General features: G+C 38.1%; 2 protein-coding genes across 2 annotated transcripts in view; both read left to right on the top strand.

Annotated features, from left to right (window-relative positions):
- The window catches only part of SLC9A3 (solute carrier family 9 member A3), a 49,378-nt gene extending 48,108 nt beyond the window's left edge, over positions 1-1,270 (top strand). The window contains exon 17 of the mRNA XM_065667138.1: positions 1,180-1,270. Within this exon, the coding sequence (XP_065523210.1) occupies positions 1,180-1,183 (4 nt within the window). The 3' untranslated portion in view covers positions 1,184-1,270. The remainder of the gene's footprint in view (positions 1-1,179) is intronic.
- Positions 1,271-16,533: 15,263 nt separating this feature from the next.
- On the top strand, positions 16,534-19,815 carry LRRC14B (leucine rich repeat containing 14B). The gene is made up of 2 exons (XM_065669282.1): positions 16,534-17,469; positions 18,901-19,815. The coding sequence occupies exons 1-2, from the start codon at positions 16,565-16,567 to the stop codon at positions 19,541-19,543; spliced, it is 1,548 nt and encodes a 515-aa protein (XP_065525354.1). The 5' UTR covers positions 16,534-16,564; the 3' UTR covers positions 19,544-19,815.
- Positions 19,816-20,583: the final 768 nt, after the last annotated feature.

Raw genomic sequence — 20,583 nt, 5'->3', positions numbered from 1 at the left:
TCAGGATTAAGAGTGAATGCTGGTAATTTTTATTTGAGAAGAGCTTCATAACCTTTTGAAAAGAAATAGAAGTTACGTTTTAATTCTGTTCTGGCTTCTGTCCCTGCAAGAAGATGTGCTCATTCAAGTGTAATTACAAAAAGCATGTTACTTTCTTTACTGGAAGAACCTGTAAGTCTGTGGTTGCTTCTACTACTCGGTTTCTTATTAATGCATCTTTTTTAAAATGAACACTGGATTAATTAAAGAACTATGAATTAAATTCCAACATCCTGATCAACAACTTGAACAATGACCAGCATTTTGAAAGGAAAACTTCTCCTTGACACTTATCCACATTGAAATTCTCTTCACTCTTTTTCCCCACTGAGAACATTGTCATAAAATATTGTCATATGACTTGCTGAACATTTTCTTGCTAACTTTTGTTCTTTTCCTCTACTCAAGTGCCTTATTTATAATTGACTTTATTATTAGGAACCAGCATATGTAAGGTCTTGTGCAGGTATCTTTGCTCTATCAAAATCACTGGGGTTTGACTGCTTTGTTTCCTAAGAAGTATTTTGGGAAGTTAGATTTCCCAAGCAAATAAGCTTAGACCTTGAATACTCTCTGAAACAGTCCTCTGAATTATCTCCTTAATAAAATTCTCCTAATAGGAGAATGATACTGAAATTTCAATTAAATGGTTTTGAAAAACAATATAAGCTGGAAGCAAAAGGGTGGAAATCTGAAGTTTCTCTACTGAAAAATGTATCATAGGTTCTGGTCAGTAAGGAGCTGACTCCCCGGTGATACACTCGGCTACTTGATTGAAAGAGCATCACTTTTTTTATTCTTTAAGTTTCTGAAATGTTTCCTTGCTGAGCATCAGGGCCCTAATGAACAGATGATGGCTCCATGCCCCTAATGTCTGAAACAGGCAGTTGTTCATCACAAACACTGAAGTTTCGCCTGATACTTAGCAAGGATAATAAGTTTAATGAACTCACTTCAAGTTGTCAAAGGTAGAAATTGGGACAGGGTACAGTTCCCCAGGGGAAAAAAATAAAAAATAAAAAAACCACCGACTTTCATTAAGATTTTCATATAAATAGCAAAAAGCAAAGCAAAACTAGTCAGCACCCTAGAAATAGAAATTGTGTATTACAAATGTTTCTATTTAATTGTGTTCCCCAGGTGATATCAACCATGATGTTGAAATGACAGAATACTCCTCTTCAGATGATCAACTAAACCAAACTGAAGGTGTTTCAGTGAATCCCCTCCACTTCTTCCCATCATGTCTTGAGATGCCTTGGACACAAAACTATTCTTCACTGGAAAACAGAGGGAATGTACCTCTTTCTACTGTCTCTGAGTATATAGCTTCTTGTGACCCAAATGTACCTGATCTCTTCTGGGAATCAGGTACAGATACAAATAACAAAGAGACAGTAAACTCGGGTTATTGTTCTGAAGTTAACTACAAATCACAGAATTCACAAGAAGATAATTCCTTACTTATGTTTGAAGGGCTGGAAGACTCTTATATGAAGGAGCCCCAAGAGAAGAAATTGTTGCTTGACACACAGGGAAACTACAGATCTGCTGCCAGACGTGTACAAAGCCGACGTTCTTTTCACAGGCCAAAACCTCTGCAGCACCCTAAGCTTCAGAAGCTAGCGTCTCTTCCAGCATCTTGCCATGTCCCTCCACATTCTTTGGAACAAGAAGAAACACAGTTGTGAGCCAACTTTCTTACTGAAAGGAGAAGATGAGAGAGTAACTTAAACAAGGGGCTTCTATAAAAATAGAAAGCAACCTATCGGTTCATGAAGTCTGCTCTAGAACGGTTTCAGATGGAAAGGGAGTCCTATGATGTCAAAAACACTGGAGCTTTTGTGCTGCACTTATATTTTTAAGTTCTCATTCATAATGAAGGGAAACATGCCTCCTTGTTATTTTGTTCATGTAGACTGTTACAAAAGATCAATATTATTTTTGGAAGGCTAAATCGAGAATCTTTTCAAATGGTAAATCCTTGGGTTTATACATGGAAATTGTTTCTTATGCCATTATGCCATAAATACATTTAAAGAAATAGGCTGCATTTGATGCTTCAGTAATGGAATTAAATATTTATGATGTATGAAATCAATGTAGGAGAAGCCAATGGTTAGCCTCTTGCCTGCTTTTAAATGATGTTTTAAAGTCTACTGTGATTGAAATGGATCAGTGCCTTTTATAAGTGCAAGCTAAAGAAAAATATTTTCATGCTTTTGAACATTTGTGTCACTGAGTAATTGTGGGATAGTGACTCTGGTGGAAAATTTCCCAGGGAGAGGAAAGTCCTGGCATCTTGAAATTTAATCAAGGGCTCCAGGAAGGCTATTCCCTTCCTTCACCTTCATTTCCTCTACTCAGTAGCACTGGAATGTAAGAACGTCCAGAATTAGCTCAGAATTTTAGTTTGTGTGGTCACGGACAACACATTTCATATTCTTAATTATGCTGCTGTGTTTTAAATAGCCTCACTCAGACAGAAGTGTAAATACTTGTCATTTTTACTGCTGCTTTGGAAGACACCTTCCAAATACTCTTTTGGATTTTATTGTTAATTTATGTATCATTTTCAATAGCTGATCAGGATAATGGTCTCTCAGATCATATCCTGTGTTTTGCCACATGGTTTAAGTGCCACAATGACTCAGGATGTTGATGGTACAGACGTAGTTTGGCTACTGTGTGTATATATATATATATCTGTTTCTGTTAGGAAATTATTTTTTGTCCCAAATTTTCTGTTAAATGATATTAATTAAAATTGCACTAGACATCTATTGTGTATGGATTTGGTCTGCATCACCTTGAAGACAGCGGAGACATCAGTGAAAGCCAACTCAGATGAAGACTAAATAAAAGTGAAAACTGAGACATCTCGTGGATGTATAATACTACATAACAGTGTATACTCCGTGAGCATATCTGTATTTTGCCTTGGATGATTTCATCCTGAATTTTTTGGCTTGAAGTCTTCCGCGGTATTAATTTGCAAAGATTCAGTGACATGAATAGAAGATGAGTCTTTAGCTGCTTCTGTGATCCTAACGTGCACCTTATTTCTATTTGACACCAGTGTAAACCATTTGTAAATGAACTGAGTCACCTTCAGGGATCTAAATTGCTCAAGACAGAGGCTTTATCTGGTAAATTTTACTTTATCATAGGAATTAGTGGTTGTTTCACTCTACCTACCCAGATTTTGAACAGGTTTTAAGTGATTCTGTGTCAGATGTCAAATTTAAGATTTACCCAGACACCCAGGAAGAGTGAAACAATGTGTGAAAATTCATGCCCACATCTTTTTTCTATCTTTATCCTCTTTGCTAAAACTGCCTGTTAGGCTAGTGCAAATTGCAGATATGTGATGGAAAATGCCATGTACAAATCTAAATAGATACATAACATATGCCTTTAGAGACTAGATTCAGAGTCCTGGTTCTTTTGATATCAACACACAAGCAGCTGCCTGTTTGCAGGCATATCAGTGCCAAATCAGTGTTCCTAATTGGAAAGCTTCATCGCACAGTTCTAGTCTTGTTAATGAGGGTCATAAGACATAAGGCTGTCACCAGTAGGGATGCTAATCTTGTAAATAAATAATGTAAATGCCATTTTTTGTGAACTGAGTACATATGAGCATACTATTTTGGTGAAGTAGACAATATTAATGCTGTTGCAGATATTATAATTGGAACAAGTATTTCAGTCACTGGCATAGATATATAACAGGCCCATGACTGATCCCACTTACTAGCACAGGTGAAGCGTGATGTGCCAAAATCTGACCTCCAGTCTCATAGCAAAATGCTGAAGCACCAACACCAAAGTTGGCCAGAGGCTCAACAGGTATAGGCCTTGAAATAGAAGTTTAATCTCTTATTGCTGCTGTACAGAGGTCATTGCTGTGTTGCAGTCAGAAGAAGAACCACACTGCGGACTGTGTTTTCTGCATGATTCTTGAAGCATTCCTAATCTATTTGTGTACAGACTACCTCAAGAAAACATTTGTAAGTCATCATTATCAGATAGGAATTTTCACCAGACAAGTGTTGTGCACACACACACAAGAGTAAGCAATTTTGAAAATCGCAGGATATAAGATTTTAATGTTCTTGTATGTTTTTATGCTAAACAAAAGAGGATCAATTGACAGGACAGTATTTACAAATACAGCAGTCTGTGAAAAGTCAGCAGGATTCTGTATGCTTTTGAGAGGGCTTTGGACTGTAGGAGTTTTACAAAACAGAGAAACATGCCATTTTTAGCAACACAGGAAATGGAAAGACACTGTATACAAAGGGCTTAACTCTTCATTTACTTTCAAAGGCCTTAGAAATTGTATGTTATGTCACAATAGTTGAACAGACAAAGGATAAAATGGGCAATTCTGATAGCAAAGAGACCTCTCCCTGGAATAGCTTGCATCATTTCTGAGGCTTGTATGCCTCTGGAAGAAGTTTCTAGTATAATTGTCTCTACAGCAAGGTTTTGTTTGGCATAGATTCTCAAATTGAAATGTAACGAAAAAAAAAAAAAGCCTCATGTCCCCATTTTCTATATTGAGAACATACTCTTAGCTTGAATGCAGGGGATTATAATTCCTTTTTTTTTTCCAAGGCAATTGCTCCCAGTGTCTAACAAGTATATACAAAAAGCAGGTTATGAGTTCATTATGTCTCTGACCTTTTTTTTCTATACTCTTATACTTTCACATATCAGTACGTGTCCTGTGAGTGCAAGTGTCTGGTTGCTTCTCCCCGCTTCAGTCAGTCAAGCACCACTAATTTCCATCACCGCAACACAAATTTAGATCTGCTGAGGATCTGGCTGTATGTATCAGCTTCCTTTTTACCATGTGAATTAGACCAGAATGAGCAGTTGGGAAATCAGTTCACCTCTGCTGAGGCCAGTTTAGTTCCCTCCCTGGCCAAAATCTTTTTCTCTAAATATTTTTGTGACATGCTCTGTCAAAGAAAGGCAAGTTGGGAATTCCAAAGTGGCTATTTATTAAACAAGGAACTATGGTCTACCTTCTTGTAAAAAGATGAAATATTTTATATCTCTTCTATACATTTAACTCCACGGATAAGATTCGTTTTGACAATGTTTATTATGCTGCACTATGGCCTAGCAATGTTGAAAGAAGTGTTACCTGCATTCAGATGAATTCTGAACTGTCTGAGCTGTGAAGCTAGTTACCGAAATATATGAAATTATGTTTTATAAATATACGGTCTAGCCAGAGATTTATGTAACAAATGTTGCAAAATAATCACGTGCCTTAAATTGTTACTCTTTGGAGTGCTGTTGTTTGCAGATTTTTGTGTGTACTTTCCAAAAGGTGTCAACTTATTGCATACATTTTTTAATAAGTCAATTTGTTCTGCTAATGTGTCTTTATTGACATGTTTTAATAGTATATCACACTGAGAAGTTTGGCAATAAATTGTATCACTTTGGTGGAATCACACTGCTCTGGCAAGTGATTTGGAGAATCATTTATTTAGTACATTTAGAGAAGACTCTCCATACAAGACTTCTGAGAAGTTTGTATTCCTGCTCCCAAATCAAAGTTAAAAAAAAAAAGTGTACTGCTGATAACTTTTGTCATTTATAAAATGCGAATCGTTAAAAGCAGCGACAGAAGTTGTAGAAGATCTCCTGAGTCTCTCTCTGAAAACTATAGTTCTATCCCCACTTCAGTCAATGACAGAATTCCTATTGACTCTATAAGCCAATAGTTCCATCCTTAAAACAGAAGGGTCCATATTTCATCAAAATATATAATGAGAGGTTGTCATTATAACAACACTATAATTTAAACTTTACATATATGATGAAATAATTGATGCTATGATGATCTAATTATAATATCATTCTTTTGATGCAAAAAAACAAGAGATCATAAAATTTTAGAACGATTAGGGTTGGAAAGGACCTCAAGATCATCCAGTTCCAACCCCCCTGCCATGGGCAGGAACACCTCACACTAGACCAGGTTGTTCAAAGCCCCATCCAACCTGGCCTTGAACACTGCCAGGGATGGAGCAGCCACAGCTTCCTTAGGCAGCCTGTTCCAGTGTCTCACCACTCTCGCAGTAAAGAATTTCTTCCTTGTATCTAACCTAAATCTCGCCTGCTTGAATTTGAACTCATTATCCATAACCCTTCTCCTATTGCTACAGTCCCTAATGAAGAGTCCCTCTCTCACAACCTTGTAAGCCCCCTTCAGATACTGGATGCCTTCTCTTCTCCAGGCTGAACACCCCCACTTTTTTCATCCTGTCTGCATCAATTTTGCTTTACTGTGCCATGTTATCTGAAGATACGGTAGTCACTAATGCCAGACAGCTTGAATTCCTACACAGAAACCAAGGAAACTTAATCCAAGCTGGTTTGTATTGGATGAATTAATTTCCCCTGAAAGCTCTGTGATCCCAGTGAAAATTACCATTTCCCAATTACATCCTCCTGCTGTCATCCTGTTTCCATACCTCATATTTCTTTCTACAGTAGATAGGAGGCACGGGGTGAAAAAATATGTTCTAACTTTATTTCTAGAGTAATGGAGTTAAATATTTATTGGAGTTAAATAAACATTTTCTAAGTATGGATTTGAAAAGATTAAAGAATACACAAATGACTGAACCACATGCTAGTAAATAAGGTGCTGCAACGGCAAAATTAGATAAAACTTGTTTTGTGGTATGTCCATGCAATAACTAATTAGCTAATACATCATTAAATCAAACAGGGGGAAGTGGCATCCCTTGCCACTTTTGTTGATACACAAAACATACAAAAGCCGTGATTTTTTCAGTGGAAAAATTAGACTCTGAAATGAGCATTGAATGCTATTGGTAAGGATTCTGATGGGTCAGATTTAATGCTTCTTAGTTTAGTGAGCTAAGAGGTTCATCACACTGAAACAGACCCCAGCCTTTCGCAAATGGTGTGCAAACACAACTGGCACAGAGAAGATGAGAGAATTCAGTGCTGTCCATTACTTAGAAACACAAATACAAAGTAGTGATCAGCATAGTAGACCCATACAATATAGAGTGAACAATCCAAGAGGTTTTAGGTTACTTCTTATGGGCTTTAATATTTTAATCTTTAAAACCAGTGAAATTATAACTAAATTTCAAATCCCAATTGTTTTTTCAATTTTCTGAAAGTGTTGGTGGACTGAACACATCACAAAAAGCCTTCATATTCTTTCCCCTTCACATCTGCTTCAGGCTCTCCTCACATGCTCAGGGGCATCCCAAAGCTTTGTACCTCTGCGCTTTGTACCTCACAGATCTGGAGGTACAGAAAGGCTCAGTGCTAGTTATTAGAAATTGCAGCAAAACCAAGATGTATGCCTATGGAGTTTACAACATTCTAACTCTCTGAAATCCTAACCATGCCTGAAGTTCAAGTTTCCTTATCTATATTATACCCTACTATGCTCACCAGTTATAGAAGAGCAGACTTTCAGTGAATTTCACTTGATATTATTATGGGTCTGAATTATCACCTCTGCCTTACAAAAGAAGTTCTTTCTGATTGGTTAGCTAGGTGATGTGCCACACAGGAGCTGTACTTCCACCCACTACAGATGAGTTGGATGGCATGCAACGCTTTTGCAAAGAACAGTCCGGAACACGTAACTATCCAACATTGCTCTTATTAGAGCTACTGCATTCTGTTACTTGCAAAACCTGATCCTTCTCATTTGTGTACAGTTAACATTTAACTGCTTGCTGTTCTGAAACATTGACGAATCCATCTTGAATCCTGAAAGTGGCAGCATTACACCTAACATGTAATTCAAAGAAAACAAATATGACTCTGTAACTGGGCTATGAACTCTCGGGCTGTGGATGAGTGAACGTTTTGCTGAGACTCCATAAGACAGAGAATCAAAGAAATATTGAAGAAGTTCAGTTGGAAGAGACTTCTGGAGGTCATCTAATCCAATCTCTGAGGAGCTAGCTGAGATCTAACTAACTTGGAGCTAACTGACCCAAGTCAAATCTGGATAGCAGGATGGCAGGATTCACTTCTTTTCATACACACACTTTCAGCTCTCAAGGCTATTTTCTCAACTCACCAGAAGAAAACCTACCTTCTGGCAGAAAGCCATCAGGGTATCCCCAAGAAAACATTCCAAGCATCTGTCATCCCTGGTGTCTAGAGGATCATACAGGAGCCAAGAGTACAGACTGCAGATGACATGGTATGGTATGCTCATGAAAGAGCTGGGTAGAATCATTTCACCTGCCATAGAAAGACTTCTGCATATACTGATCCTCATAATGGGTGTTTATAAGGGGTGTTTATTATGCTGATGTGTGTGGTGCCCTCTTCCTTACGAGCGTTGACTCATTTTGCTATATGAAAGACACTACTCCTCTATTCCCCAGAGGTGGCCACTACAAGTATGACCCCAATAATGGGGTTAAAGATAGGCAGTCTTAATTTTCTTTAGCTTTTTAAGAAGCACTGCAGGATGCTGTGTTGGTAGTGCTGATCATGTAACTGCTCTGTAACAATCTTGTATGTGGCCAAGACTCTGAATGTGATAGTGAACTCTGCTTTCCAGTAGTCTTCACCACATAAAAACAACTACCTTTTAAACTTGGCACTTCCTCTGGAGCCTTCTTCATTCTTAAAACATAGAAAGAACCCAATGACATATGTGCCCATTTTTTTTCTAGTCATCCTCCCATGAGAGACTCCTATTTGGGGCAGAACGGACTGAGAGTAGCCCTGAGGAGAAGGTCTTGGGGGTGTTAGTTGACAAGAAGCTCACCACGACCCAGCAGTGTGCACTTGCAGCCCAGAAACCAACCTGGGATTTTAGCCTGCATTCTTCTCTTCTGACAAAGTTTTAGTAGATGTTAAAACCTCTTGTGCTGGACTTGCAATACGTGTGCTTTTGCTTCGTTCTGACTTATGTAAGACACCAAAAAGAATAATTGCCTTGAAAGACTTCTAAGTGGTACTAATGCTTTTTGATGTTTAGGTGTAAATAAAGGTTTTCCTGTACTTGTACATTGTGATACTACAAGCAGAAGAGAACAAGAAATTAAGAAAAGCTCTCAGTTTTGAGTGTTTGTGCCATTTTTGTTCCTCCCGTATCCTTGTCCCCCTTATTATCCCTTTATTTTTTCCTGACACAAATCACATTAGGAAACAATACTCTTTAGGCTTCCCTCCCTCTTCCCCCCACCAAGGTTTAGACTAATCTAAATGATTCAAAGAAGCCTAAGGAATGAGTGGAGATAGGGCTGTGTGCCATTTCAAAATACCCAAATATGGGAGGTCAACTTTATTTATTAAACTCCAAAGACAAAAATTGCTTGCATGGAGGCTGCTGGTTTATTCTGCAGTTCCTTTCTGTGTTTGTATGTGGTGCCTATCTAGTCCCAAGCCCTGCCTTGAATAACCAAACAAGAATGGCTGATGGACTATACAAAAAAAAAGACAATACTAATTATGTTGGCCAATCAATTCAACCTGACTGTAACCAGATCAACTGACATTTTTGCAGTATGTTACTGTTTCACGTTATTTTTTAGGATAAAAACCCAACTTTTAGGGGCAGCAGATACATCTTGTTTATTTATTTCTCTGTGTCATCTCTATGATGTTGGAATATTTTGACTCTTTCTTGTTTCCAAACAAATTAAGTATGCAGACTTCAAATATGTGTGAATTGTTTAAAAATTTTCTCTCCCTTTGCCTTCCTGTCTTGCTATCAGCTTTTCTGCAGTTGTCCTGAGGAGCACTGTATGATGTCATATAGAGTACAGGTTGAGGAACACTGGCCTAGACTCAAGTGATGGTACATAAAAACAAGTACCACCTTTCTCCCAAATTGAAGGAAAAAAAATCTTATGCTCTTAGGCAACTCACATTCAGACCTTTTGATCCAAAATTACATGTTTAAATATGCAAATTCATAATTCAGGGTCTGTCTGTAAGTTCTATCTTCTATTGAGAGACATTTAAGAATCTTAGCATTTTTCCCAGCAAGACAGAATTAAATGGATAATTCCTGTAAGATTTTTCTTCCTTTCTTCTTAATCAAAGTTAGGGTTTGTTAACAAGCCTGAGGTATTGGAAAAGAGATTTATAGTGTGCTTGGCTCCTTCTGGAGCCTACATTAGTCTCAGTGGGACCAGAACTTGCAGTCTGTCACCTGCATGCAGCAAAACACTATGCCATGACACAATATGGCATGATGTTGTTCTCAGTCTATGTTGCTTTATCTGCTTTGTTTCTTAGCAGTCTCAAACAAGATTTGTGTGTGGACATTCAACACCATGGACTCAGAATGCTGGATGTGCTTGAAAAACCTCTGTATCACCTACTGTACGTTTTGGAAAACTCCATGATTTGCTTTTTGAGGAGTAATTAAAAAAAAAAAAATTGTCATCTTAATAAAATACTTACCTCCATGATGTGTCCTTTGAAATGGGCCCACAGCTTCAGAAACTGGTTTACTATCCCTCCACATTAAAGATGTATTTCAAGACCCATCTCTTTCACTTCAATGTAAAGAGCATTAGTAGATATAAATTTAGAGTGTGTCAAACAAACTAGTAAACTATCTTGACAAAGCATAATATCAATTGGGTCTACTTCAGATTAATTTTTCAGTAGGATGAAGCAATGAAGTCCTTGCAAATAGCTGTTAAAATCATGTGTATCTCAAATGAGAATGAAAATAATAGATATGTTAACACAGAAATTAAGGAGGAGAAGCTTTGAGCAACCTGGTCTAGTGGAACACGTCCCCGCCCTTGGCAGGGGGGTTGAAACTGGATGAGCTTTAAGGTCCCTTCCAACCCAAACTATTCTATGATTCTATGATAAATGGTATCAGGAAAGTTGTGTGCAACTGTTCAAAGTGTGTATTGTTTATCATGCAGAACAAAGCCATATCCAGGTGTTTCCTTTAAAAGCAGAATCTGGTTGAAGCGAACTTTTTTAACTTGACATCTCATTGGACTGCTTCTTTGCTGACGGTGTAACATAACTGCAACCATCTCTTTCATTCTCTTTTTGAGTGGAAATACATCTTTTTTAGGAAATTGGTGGCAAGAGCTGGTACCCATAAAAATAAATAGTGCTTTTGAACAAACCTCAAGACATGGATGATAATCTGAAAGTTTTAAAGATGTTGTTTTTTTCCTGCAAAAGTTTTCAGCATTTGTTTTTGGACTTGCCAGCAGCTCTGAACCTGGGAAACTCTTGAGTTTGCACAACTCATCTGCTGATTCTGTCTTTGATCACTGAAACATGAAATGAACTAAGTTTTTCTGACCAAATTAGTTCAAGGGAATCATGCAATATAGCAGATTGTTTAATATCTCTCCCACTGCCTAGATCAGAATACACAGTTCATTTTGCAGGTTCCCACACAAAACACAGAGGTGGGAAAACTTTTAAATCAGGAAAAAGTTGTGCTGTATGTTGTCGGTGCAGGCTGAAGTATTTATTGCCTTACACTGAGATACTGACCTTAGTACTGCAGAGCCGCAGGCAGTTTTCATTTTCTTAGTGTTTTTGCAAAAAAAACCCAACAGGCTAACTTTGTGTCCTTGTGTTCAGAGATCAGAAAAAAAAGGTTTCTCCTGGTGGTGAAATGTAACTTTTTTTACAGAATTTCTTCTCACCCTTATTCAAGGATTTGTAAACCTATTTTGGCTCACAAACATCTTACTGTCATCAAATCTTGCTTGGAGTAGCGAGCGTTATCTACGCTATGTTACATGTAGCTGTCACCCTCTAGCGTTCGTATGTGTTGCAACACGACAATTACGATTGCTACCTTTCTTTTTTTGTTTTTTTTGGAAGAAAGAGAGTATTCTTTCCTTATCTGAAATGGAATTTGCCTGGTTTTGTGTCATTCCATAAGCATAGGTTATATTTTAATATTCTAATGCATAAATTAGCTCTAAAATAACAAACAAGAGTTACTGAATGTGTAACTATATTAGATGAAGAGGTAAATACGATATTTCAGACACCCATCAAATTCTCAGTATAAAAATCTTGATTTTACATTTTGTATTTTAACAACAAACTTATTTTTGAAACTCTATACTGGGTTTCTAAAGAGGCTTGTGAATCCTGGTGATCACAAACATCCAGTGTAGCTTTTCATATCACAGAATGTATGACATACATAGAAAAAAACAGACAGGATATACCCAAAGAAGAACCGCTGCATATTTTGTTGATTAATATTTTTAATATCCCTTGTGTTATTGCATTACATTGCATCCCTATGTTATGAAATGCATGTAGTGAAAGTGTTGGTTATTCATATGTTATTTCAAGAAAGGGAAAGTATTACAAAGGTGTCATTAAAAGTAATATTAGTAGTGATAAATAAGATGAACCTTCAAAGACATCTGCAGTTCTTAATATGACTTTTTTTTCTTGATGTTAACTGGTATTGAAATTCAGCTGAAAAGTGCATGAAGACAATGTAATTGCTTTTCTTCTGCACCAGTAATAGCTAAGTGTGTGAATATTACCTTAATTATCTTGAGGTGATATTCTAATTTTCAAGTTCTATGGTTTGTCAGTTTCCTGGGTTTAATTAATTGACTGATTTTGGTGGGACAGAAGTACTCATTAAAAAGAATGGGTGTTTATTAGTTTAGTAACACAAATAATCTGAAAAGTAACATACACCAAGTTGATAAAGTAGGTGTTTTACTTAGCAACAGTACACAAAGCAGTTTGTGTCGCTCCGTGAGAGAAAGGAGTGAAAAGCATTCAACAGTTCTTCAGTGTTTATTGGGAGGAGGGAGGAAAACACTGTTTGTTTGTTCTGGGGGGTTGTGTGTTTGGGGTTTTCTCTGTGAAAGATGGAAAAATAATAATTACTATTTGCATATGTGGATGGCCTGCAAGGGTAAAGGGAGTAACTAAATGAGTTAGTGGTAGATGAGCTAAGCAATTCTACATTAAAGTAGATCGATGGCCTTCAAGTTAAGAAGCCTCGAGATCTGCAGTTAGCTGTCTATCTTATTGGAACATGAACCTTCCTGCCTTCTTCTAGCTTCTCCCTGTTGATTTCCAATGAGGAAATTTTTAAGTGGCAGTAGTTTGTTAAATAAGAAAATAAAATGCCTAATGTCGTGAGCCAAAGCATCCTCCTGATTGTGTCAGTAGTTACCAGCTGTGACTGTTGCATTACCATCTTCCTGATGCTTTAAACCCTGACAGCAAGGCCTCCTTTACTGACTGGAAGCTATAGGACCCTTAAAGAATCCAGACATCATGTCATTAATGCTATCCATACATCTTTGTTTCCTGAGAATAACCATGTGAACTTGTTTGTCCAGCATGAGTCATATTAAGAAGCAGGGAGTTCAGTTGTACAGATCTGTAGGACAAGACTGTTATTCCTTAACCCAGCAAATGTGCAATATGAATAATTATTTATTTCCTCAAATAAGAGGCTGTACTTAGCTATCTTGATACTGTCCCCTTGTAAAACTCGAGGGTATGACTTGGAGAGTGGCAGTGAGCTCATTTAACAGCTCACTGCTGCTGAAAGGAGGCTCCTGCTCTTCTATGCTCTTGTCATTTACTGTGTCTAGTCACTTACTCAATTTAACTCTCAAAGGCAGTGGAAAAGAACTCAGCAAGAAACAAACTCTTCCTTTCCCAAATTTTGGAATTTTACTGTGAGAATTAAAGCAGTGCAAGCTAGGATGCTGAGCCTTGTGGCAGGGAAAAGAAGAGAGGATAAAGGGACAGGGTACAACCCCTCTCCCTTTGAATGGCACCAAACCATTAGAGGTGTCTGTGAAACCACAGGCTGGTTCCATTCCATGGACATGGAAACTCAGAGGTAAAATGGCCTCTCCATCAAGCCAAATGTGGGACTGGAAATGGCAGACACCTCTCTGGATTTGCCTCCCAGTGTTTATCTATTCTTTATATGTGCTACTATGAATAACACATTCTAAGGGGACATTACCTGGGCAACTCATATTTTTATCAATCTTCTTCTAGAATTAAATGCTCTTTTTAAAAAAAAAAACAACCTTTTTTCATTTGGTTTAAATCTTCAATCAAGAACAAAGATTTTTGTTACCCTTGAACTAACCTGAATTGGTTAAATGTGATATTTTTATATGCTACTAAACGGGCATACTAAATACATCTATCTACTGTGATAGATGGTATGACATATTTTATCTAGTCATAGGTTAATAAATGATGTGCCAGCCCATCACAAGCTCTATCTTTCTGGAATGCTTTGGTAGCAGGAAGACCCTGCAACAGAAAAAGTGTTTTGGGGGAAGCAAGAGGGAGTGCGAGAAAGGAAAAGGCTGCCTGACCTTCCTTCTCATTACTTCTACATGCTTTTTTCTCTGTCTTGTAAATTGGAAAACAAAGTGAACTGTCAGTATGCCAGAGTAAATTGTCTTCCTTTTTATATCTTCAGCAGTGGAAACATTTCATGTTTATTTCTTTAGCAGTCTAGTCAGTTGAAATGCAGCATTATTTGGACCTTTATGTAGGCAATTATCCTCTCGCTTGTAGATTTTTTTAGGTCTCCAATTTATTAGCTTGTTTTCATGCTTTGAAATTTCCTCTAAGGTGAAATCTTAAGGCTGTTAAGATTGTGCTATAGGGAATGTCTGAAGTTCTGTAAACGTTTTCTTGCAGGGCAGCACAAACTTGTATAATTAAAATCATTTTTAATATTTTTTAGCAACACAGAAGGGAAACTTCTGCCGAAGTTAGAGTGCACTGTGGGTTTGCTATCTGAGCATCGAGGGAGCCAGATGCAGATATGGCGATCCTAACATTCAAGAAGCGTGATAACAGAACACACATATGTCGTAGCCAATTATGGTGTTTACTGATTCTTTCTTTTTTAATCTCCCAGCATCACTTGCCAGCTAACCACCAGCCCCAAAAGACTTTATGTTGTAATCGATTCAAGGTCTCAGGTTCATCATTCTCTCCATCTTAAATCTAACTGATGTTGAAAGAATTTTAGTACTCTAAATATTTTAGAAATATTTAATATTTAAAAATATTTTTACATAAAGGATAAATAAATTCACTGTTTTCAAAGTGCTGTTAGGTGACCAAAGGAAATCTCGTAGATTATCGAAGGGGGTGGGGGGAGAAGGGAGCTGCGTAAACAGGTTCTGATCTCCCCTTTCTTAACTCTTATGCCAGCAGATAGAAAAGCATCTTCAGGTGGAAGTGTAACTTCTTGCAGTTGTGTATTCTTAAGGATAGAATTGTCAAGAGAGCAGCTTAAACCAGAATGGCAGTTTAAGCTCCCAGACTCTAGGGAACAAGGACTTTGGCTTCCCTCTAGCTCTAGTACAGTCCTGACTTGTGAAGATCAGGGCTTTCAGCTTGCTTGGCATGGGGAGAGTTTACAAGATTCTTCAGTAGGTCCATAAGAGACAAAACTCTCTGTTCTGATTTCAGCAGAGAAATTTGCTTGCCATCCTATCATTCTTGAAGACTTCTCTGTTGCCCAAGGCTTCCCCAACTCTTTCTTGTACAAATGCCAGAGGATGATCACAGCTTATCAAGTTTCATTACAGTTTATTTATCAAAAAATGACCTTGGAATCATCTGTGTAGTATTGTTATCATACATTTTAGTTTAAACATTGTTTTGTCTTAATTCCTCCTTCCATATAGATACTTAGACCTTCTGCAAGTAGGCAGTAGCATTCTGGAGTTAATTCAGGGGTTTTACCTCCTAGTAGCAGATGCTAACTGATGCACTACTTTCATTTAGATAGTTGCCTATGCAATGCAAAACTGGAACCCTTAAGCAAAAACATTAGAGGAGTAAGATTAGCCCTGTAAGTGTTTCTGCTGCCTGCTTCAGTAAATCAGCATTTTAGGATCTTTGTAAGCATTTGAGTAAAAGTAAAATAATTACCATTCATGTTATAGTAATTATTTTATTTAGATAATTTTAGTGTTTTATGAGATACGTTGGAGATATGGCAGATCCACCTTAAGGTAAGGCATTGAATTAAGACAGACTCTTTTGAATTGTTTTTAAATTTAGTTGTAACCAATCCGTAGAAATCTATCCAATAGAAAAACCACCATGTGAATCTGTGGAATACAGATCATGTTGTGTTGAAGTTGGAATCCTGACTGTCTTTCTGTACAGCACAGAAAAAATAAATACTCATGTATATGTGCTGCCTTCATCTTACTGTTCCTGCTGGCTGAGTTCTGTACTTAGCTGAGTTAGCTTTGCTATATGTGAGGGCTGAAATGAAGTAAATGCTCTCTGATCAAAGATCTCACAGTTAATGACTGCAGAATCACTGTGTAGCTCCAAAATAGAAAGCTGAGGATCAGCATGTGACTGTTCATTCTGCCTTCCCAGCAAGGTTTCCGTTAGCAGCAAACAGCAGCTGCAGACAAAAATAGAAGGTGATAAGCAACTAGGAGCTTTAGTTAAATGCAAAGTCACTCTCCATGACAGCAAGGAGTCCAGAGGAACAATGAAGTCTCTCCGATTCATTAGTGCTGAAGCATTCGTGTCAAATGCAGAGTTTGCCAGGAAGACTCTTGGTGGTGTAGCCCATAATCTTTTTCCTCTTCTTTTTAAAGCCAGCTATTTACTGGAGCAAGGGGAAGTTATTCATGACTTGGTAAAGAACTGGCCACTTGCTGACTTTAACATCGGAAAACTTTTGGGAACTACTGTGGACTACCAGGAAGATCTGAGCCATAGAACATGCTCAGTGTGCTTGGAGAGCTGTCTGACAGGCCTGAGAGACTACGTGCTGAATCACTCTTCTCCCTACATGAAAAAGTTGAAAGTGGTGGACCTCACGGGTATAAAAGATGTTGAAGTTCAGTTCTGTGAGTGTAAGAAGAGAATGGGCAGGTGGACCAGGACACAGCTGCTCTCTAAGCTTTGTTTGGAACTGTTGGTTTACCTGCAACAAACACAGTGCAATCCAGGTACCTTTGAAATCAGTATTGATGTGTTAATTGATTTGTATGTTACAGAGCGGAACTATGAGCTGGTAGTGCAGGCCCTGCTAAAGAAATGCTACTGTCCACTAAAGATCTGCTGTGTGGCATTCAGATCTGACAACCTGGCTTTGCAGAAATTCTTCTACATCATAAAGCTCACCGATCCCTCTTTGTTGCGCAAACTGGAAATAGTTCACAATGTTCGCTTGGAAATGGAACACCTGGAAATACTCTTCAACAGTATTCACTTCCCTCTGTTGATGTCCTTGACCTTGCCGGCACGAACATTTAATGTGAGGAGGTTCACAGATGCAGATGAAGGGATACTTACTAATATTGGAGAAAAGATGGGTGAAATGACACAGCTGACTGAGCTGAGTATATCCTTTTCTATACTCACAGGAAAAATACGGAAACTGCTCAGGTAATTTGGTCATCCAGCTTTTAGTCAAAGTGTAGTAACAGCCCTTTGTGTGTTGTTGGGGAGAATAGGAAACCAGTGTTATTCAATACATTTAGAAGAACTGACTATTATTAGTTTTCCAGAACCCATTTGACTAGAATGATGAAAATATACTTTTGGCTACCACATAAGAGAGGGGTATACCCAGACATTTTTAATTTGCCATGTTCCTGAGCTTGTACCTCAGTCAGCTTGGCTGGCTTTTGGTGCAAGACCCGAGCCCAGGTATTTTTCATATTCCAGGTATTTTTCAGGGTCTCTAGTGAATTTTTGTCCTCTAAAAACCAGGCAGTAAATCTACTGAGATTCCGCAGATACTGTACTTTTAGGTGGGCAGGGGGACAGTAGACTTTGATTCAAGACTTTCATTTTAGTTGTGTCTGTTGATCTCAAAGCAAGAGAGATCTGATGCTTTTCTGTACTGCATATTAAGCTAATATATGAATATTCACGATGAATTCCTAGGAAAAAAAAAAGGCAATTCTCAAAAAGATGATAACAAGTTGCCAGTGAACAGTGTTCATACTTGAACAGAAAATAAGTTAACTGTTTTTTTAGATGCTCTGAAAATCAAAGGCATTCAAAAGTTTCATTCAGACAAATCACCTTGGTTTAAAATTCCTCCTGTACAAACTAACTTCATTTAAAAGACATAAATGGCACACTGCTTATATTGATAGAAATAAATTACAAATTCCTAACCTTAATCCAGCTGAGGTCTGTGGCAGAAGTCTCACTAAGATTTAGTATGTATGAAAGGGATCTCTTGATTTTCATCTGTCAGAGCTATTTTATATTTAACTAGAATATTTGCACATAATCTCAGGAACACTTCTTCCACCCTTCATCATCTCAAGGTCTCTTTGTAACTCTAGAAAAAATCAATGTGTAAACCTCCTGGGCATTTAAAAATATACTAGAAACAAAATGAGAAACAAAAACAGATGTCTTGTTAGAATACCAGTTAGCGTTCATCTTGGCATGAATCCTTCCTTAATGGAAATTTTCGAAATCTCTGGAGCTATAACAGCTTTCTACAAGAAGCAGCCACCAATACTTTCATGGTAGTAATGATACGCCATTAATTCAGCAAGTAATAGACACTTGCCAGCATGTAACTGCTTACAAAATAGACACATAGGATGTTATCAAATTAATCCCCATTAAAACTACACAGTAGGAGACACATAAAGTAGGAGCTAATTAATGGAACTGGCTGCAGGAGGAAAATTACTTGTCATTGTTGGCATATGGTTCGTTTTGTCGAAAGAGGTTGGAAAAATAAATATGGCAGATGGCTACATTCACAATGTGAATAGTCGCATGTAATTTTGTAAATGTAGCATTTCAATGGTTTATGTCATAAAACTTTATCTGTCTTTAATTCTGCAGCCCACTAAAAACTCCACTGAAGATGCTGGATGTTTCTAACTGCTCACTGAACCATGCTGATATGGCCTATTTAGCCAACAGCTTCCATGCTAATCACTTAGAAGCCCTGGACCTGAGTGGTCACAATATACATGACCTTTACCCATCAACATTCTTTAAGCTTCTCAGCCATTCCTCTTCAGTGCTCAGGAGTCTTACCTTGGAGGACTGTAATATACAAGACACTCATCTCAACATGTTGATTTTAAGTTTAAGTCCTTGTCAGAAACTACAGGAGTTTAAGTTTATTGGAAATCCGCTGTCATCCCAAGCACTTAAACAGCTTTTCACATTTCTCTGTGAATTGCCAATGCTGAAAACTGTGGAGTTCCCAGTTCCAAGGGACTGCTACCCTACTGGCATCACCTACCCGATTGATGATGCCAGTCTCTGCAGATTTGATCAAAGAAAATACGAAAGTGTAGCAGAGGAACTTAACCTCATCTTACTCCAAGCAAACAGGGAGGATGTGAAAGCTTCAACTCCACTCTTTGGCAGCTATGATGCAGCTGTTGAGGAGACGAACAATGAACTGGGAGCTTACCTGATCAAGTCCTTCAAAGAGACTTTAGAAAAGTTCACTACTTCTTTAAAAATGAGTTGAAGATGCAACACGGTGATGAGCTGCTGTCAAATCAGAAGTTAGGGTTTTCTAGAACTATACCTTCATTGATCAGTCTTGAGGTTAAATTTCTTGGCTGAATTTACTTTTGATCGAACAGCCTCTGATCATCTGAGGTATTTTAAGCACACTGTATCTATTGCATACACCTTACATAAGCACTATTTGCTCGCAAACGAGGACCCTTAAGAGGGGTTTTCACAAAAATTTTTCACAAAAGCACTTTATTTCTCAGTAAAACAACAGATGTCTAAGTCTGGTTGATTTCCTTTGGATTTGGCAATGAGGCTTGTTATCCCTACAGAAAAGACAGGAAAGCCCTTTCCCAAGCCCAACAGTTTGTCTAAAAGATTGTGCACCAATCCTCACCTATGGCTCCCTAAATCAATTTTTGTTTTGCCCTTGGCCATCCAAATTCAGCAGTCTGTGTTTAACCCAGTATATTCCCAGTAGTGGGGGATGTATAAAAGACTCCATGTCTCTATGCCTCTTTCTTCCACAGAGGCAAGCATGATAAAACCTCCTTTTGCATGGGGAATTACAGAGGTTGCCAAACACATTGTGCTGGTGAGGAGTAAAGTTCCATACTGAGGAGTCAGCAGACCAAATGGCTGGCTGACAGCAGGTGATTTTTCCCTATTTTCCCCAGTAATGCAAAGAGGATTCTGCCGAAGCTCTTGCCAAGCATTTTACAAAGGCATATCAGGACAGTGCTGCACAGCCATGCTTCTGATGTCAGCAGGTAAGTGCCTCAAACTGCTCCCTTTGTTCAATCAGTTTCTTAGCTGCCAGAATGTACCTGGCTGCTTTCAGCTCTTTTAAAGAAAGTCTAGGACAGTGGCAATAATGCAGAAAAGGCTAGTTTCAAAAACACATACAGAAAAACGTATCCAATGCCAATTTCAAAAAATGTGGAAAAGGGACAAGGTGGATTGCTGCGTAACTGGAAGTTCATCTGCATAAAACTCTGCCCTCTCCTGCCAGGACTGTGCATTGTTCTGCCACAGAATTAACAACCACTG

The sequence above is a fragment of the Lathamus discolor genome, chromosome 2 (assembly GCF_037157495.1).
Source record: "Lathamus discolor isolate bLatDis1 chromosome 2, bLatDis1.hap1, whole genome shotgun sequence".
In the NCBI taxonomy this organism is placed as follows: Eukaryota; Metazoa; Chordata; class Aves; order Psittaciformes; family Psittacidae; genus Lathamus; species Lathamus discolor.
This window is presented reverse-complemented; position numbering and strand designations above follow the sequence as displayed.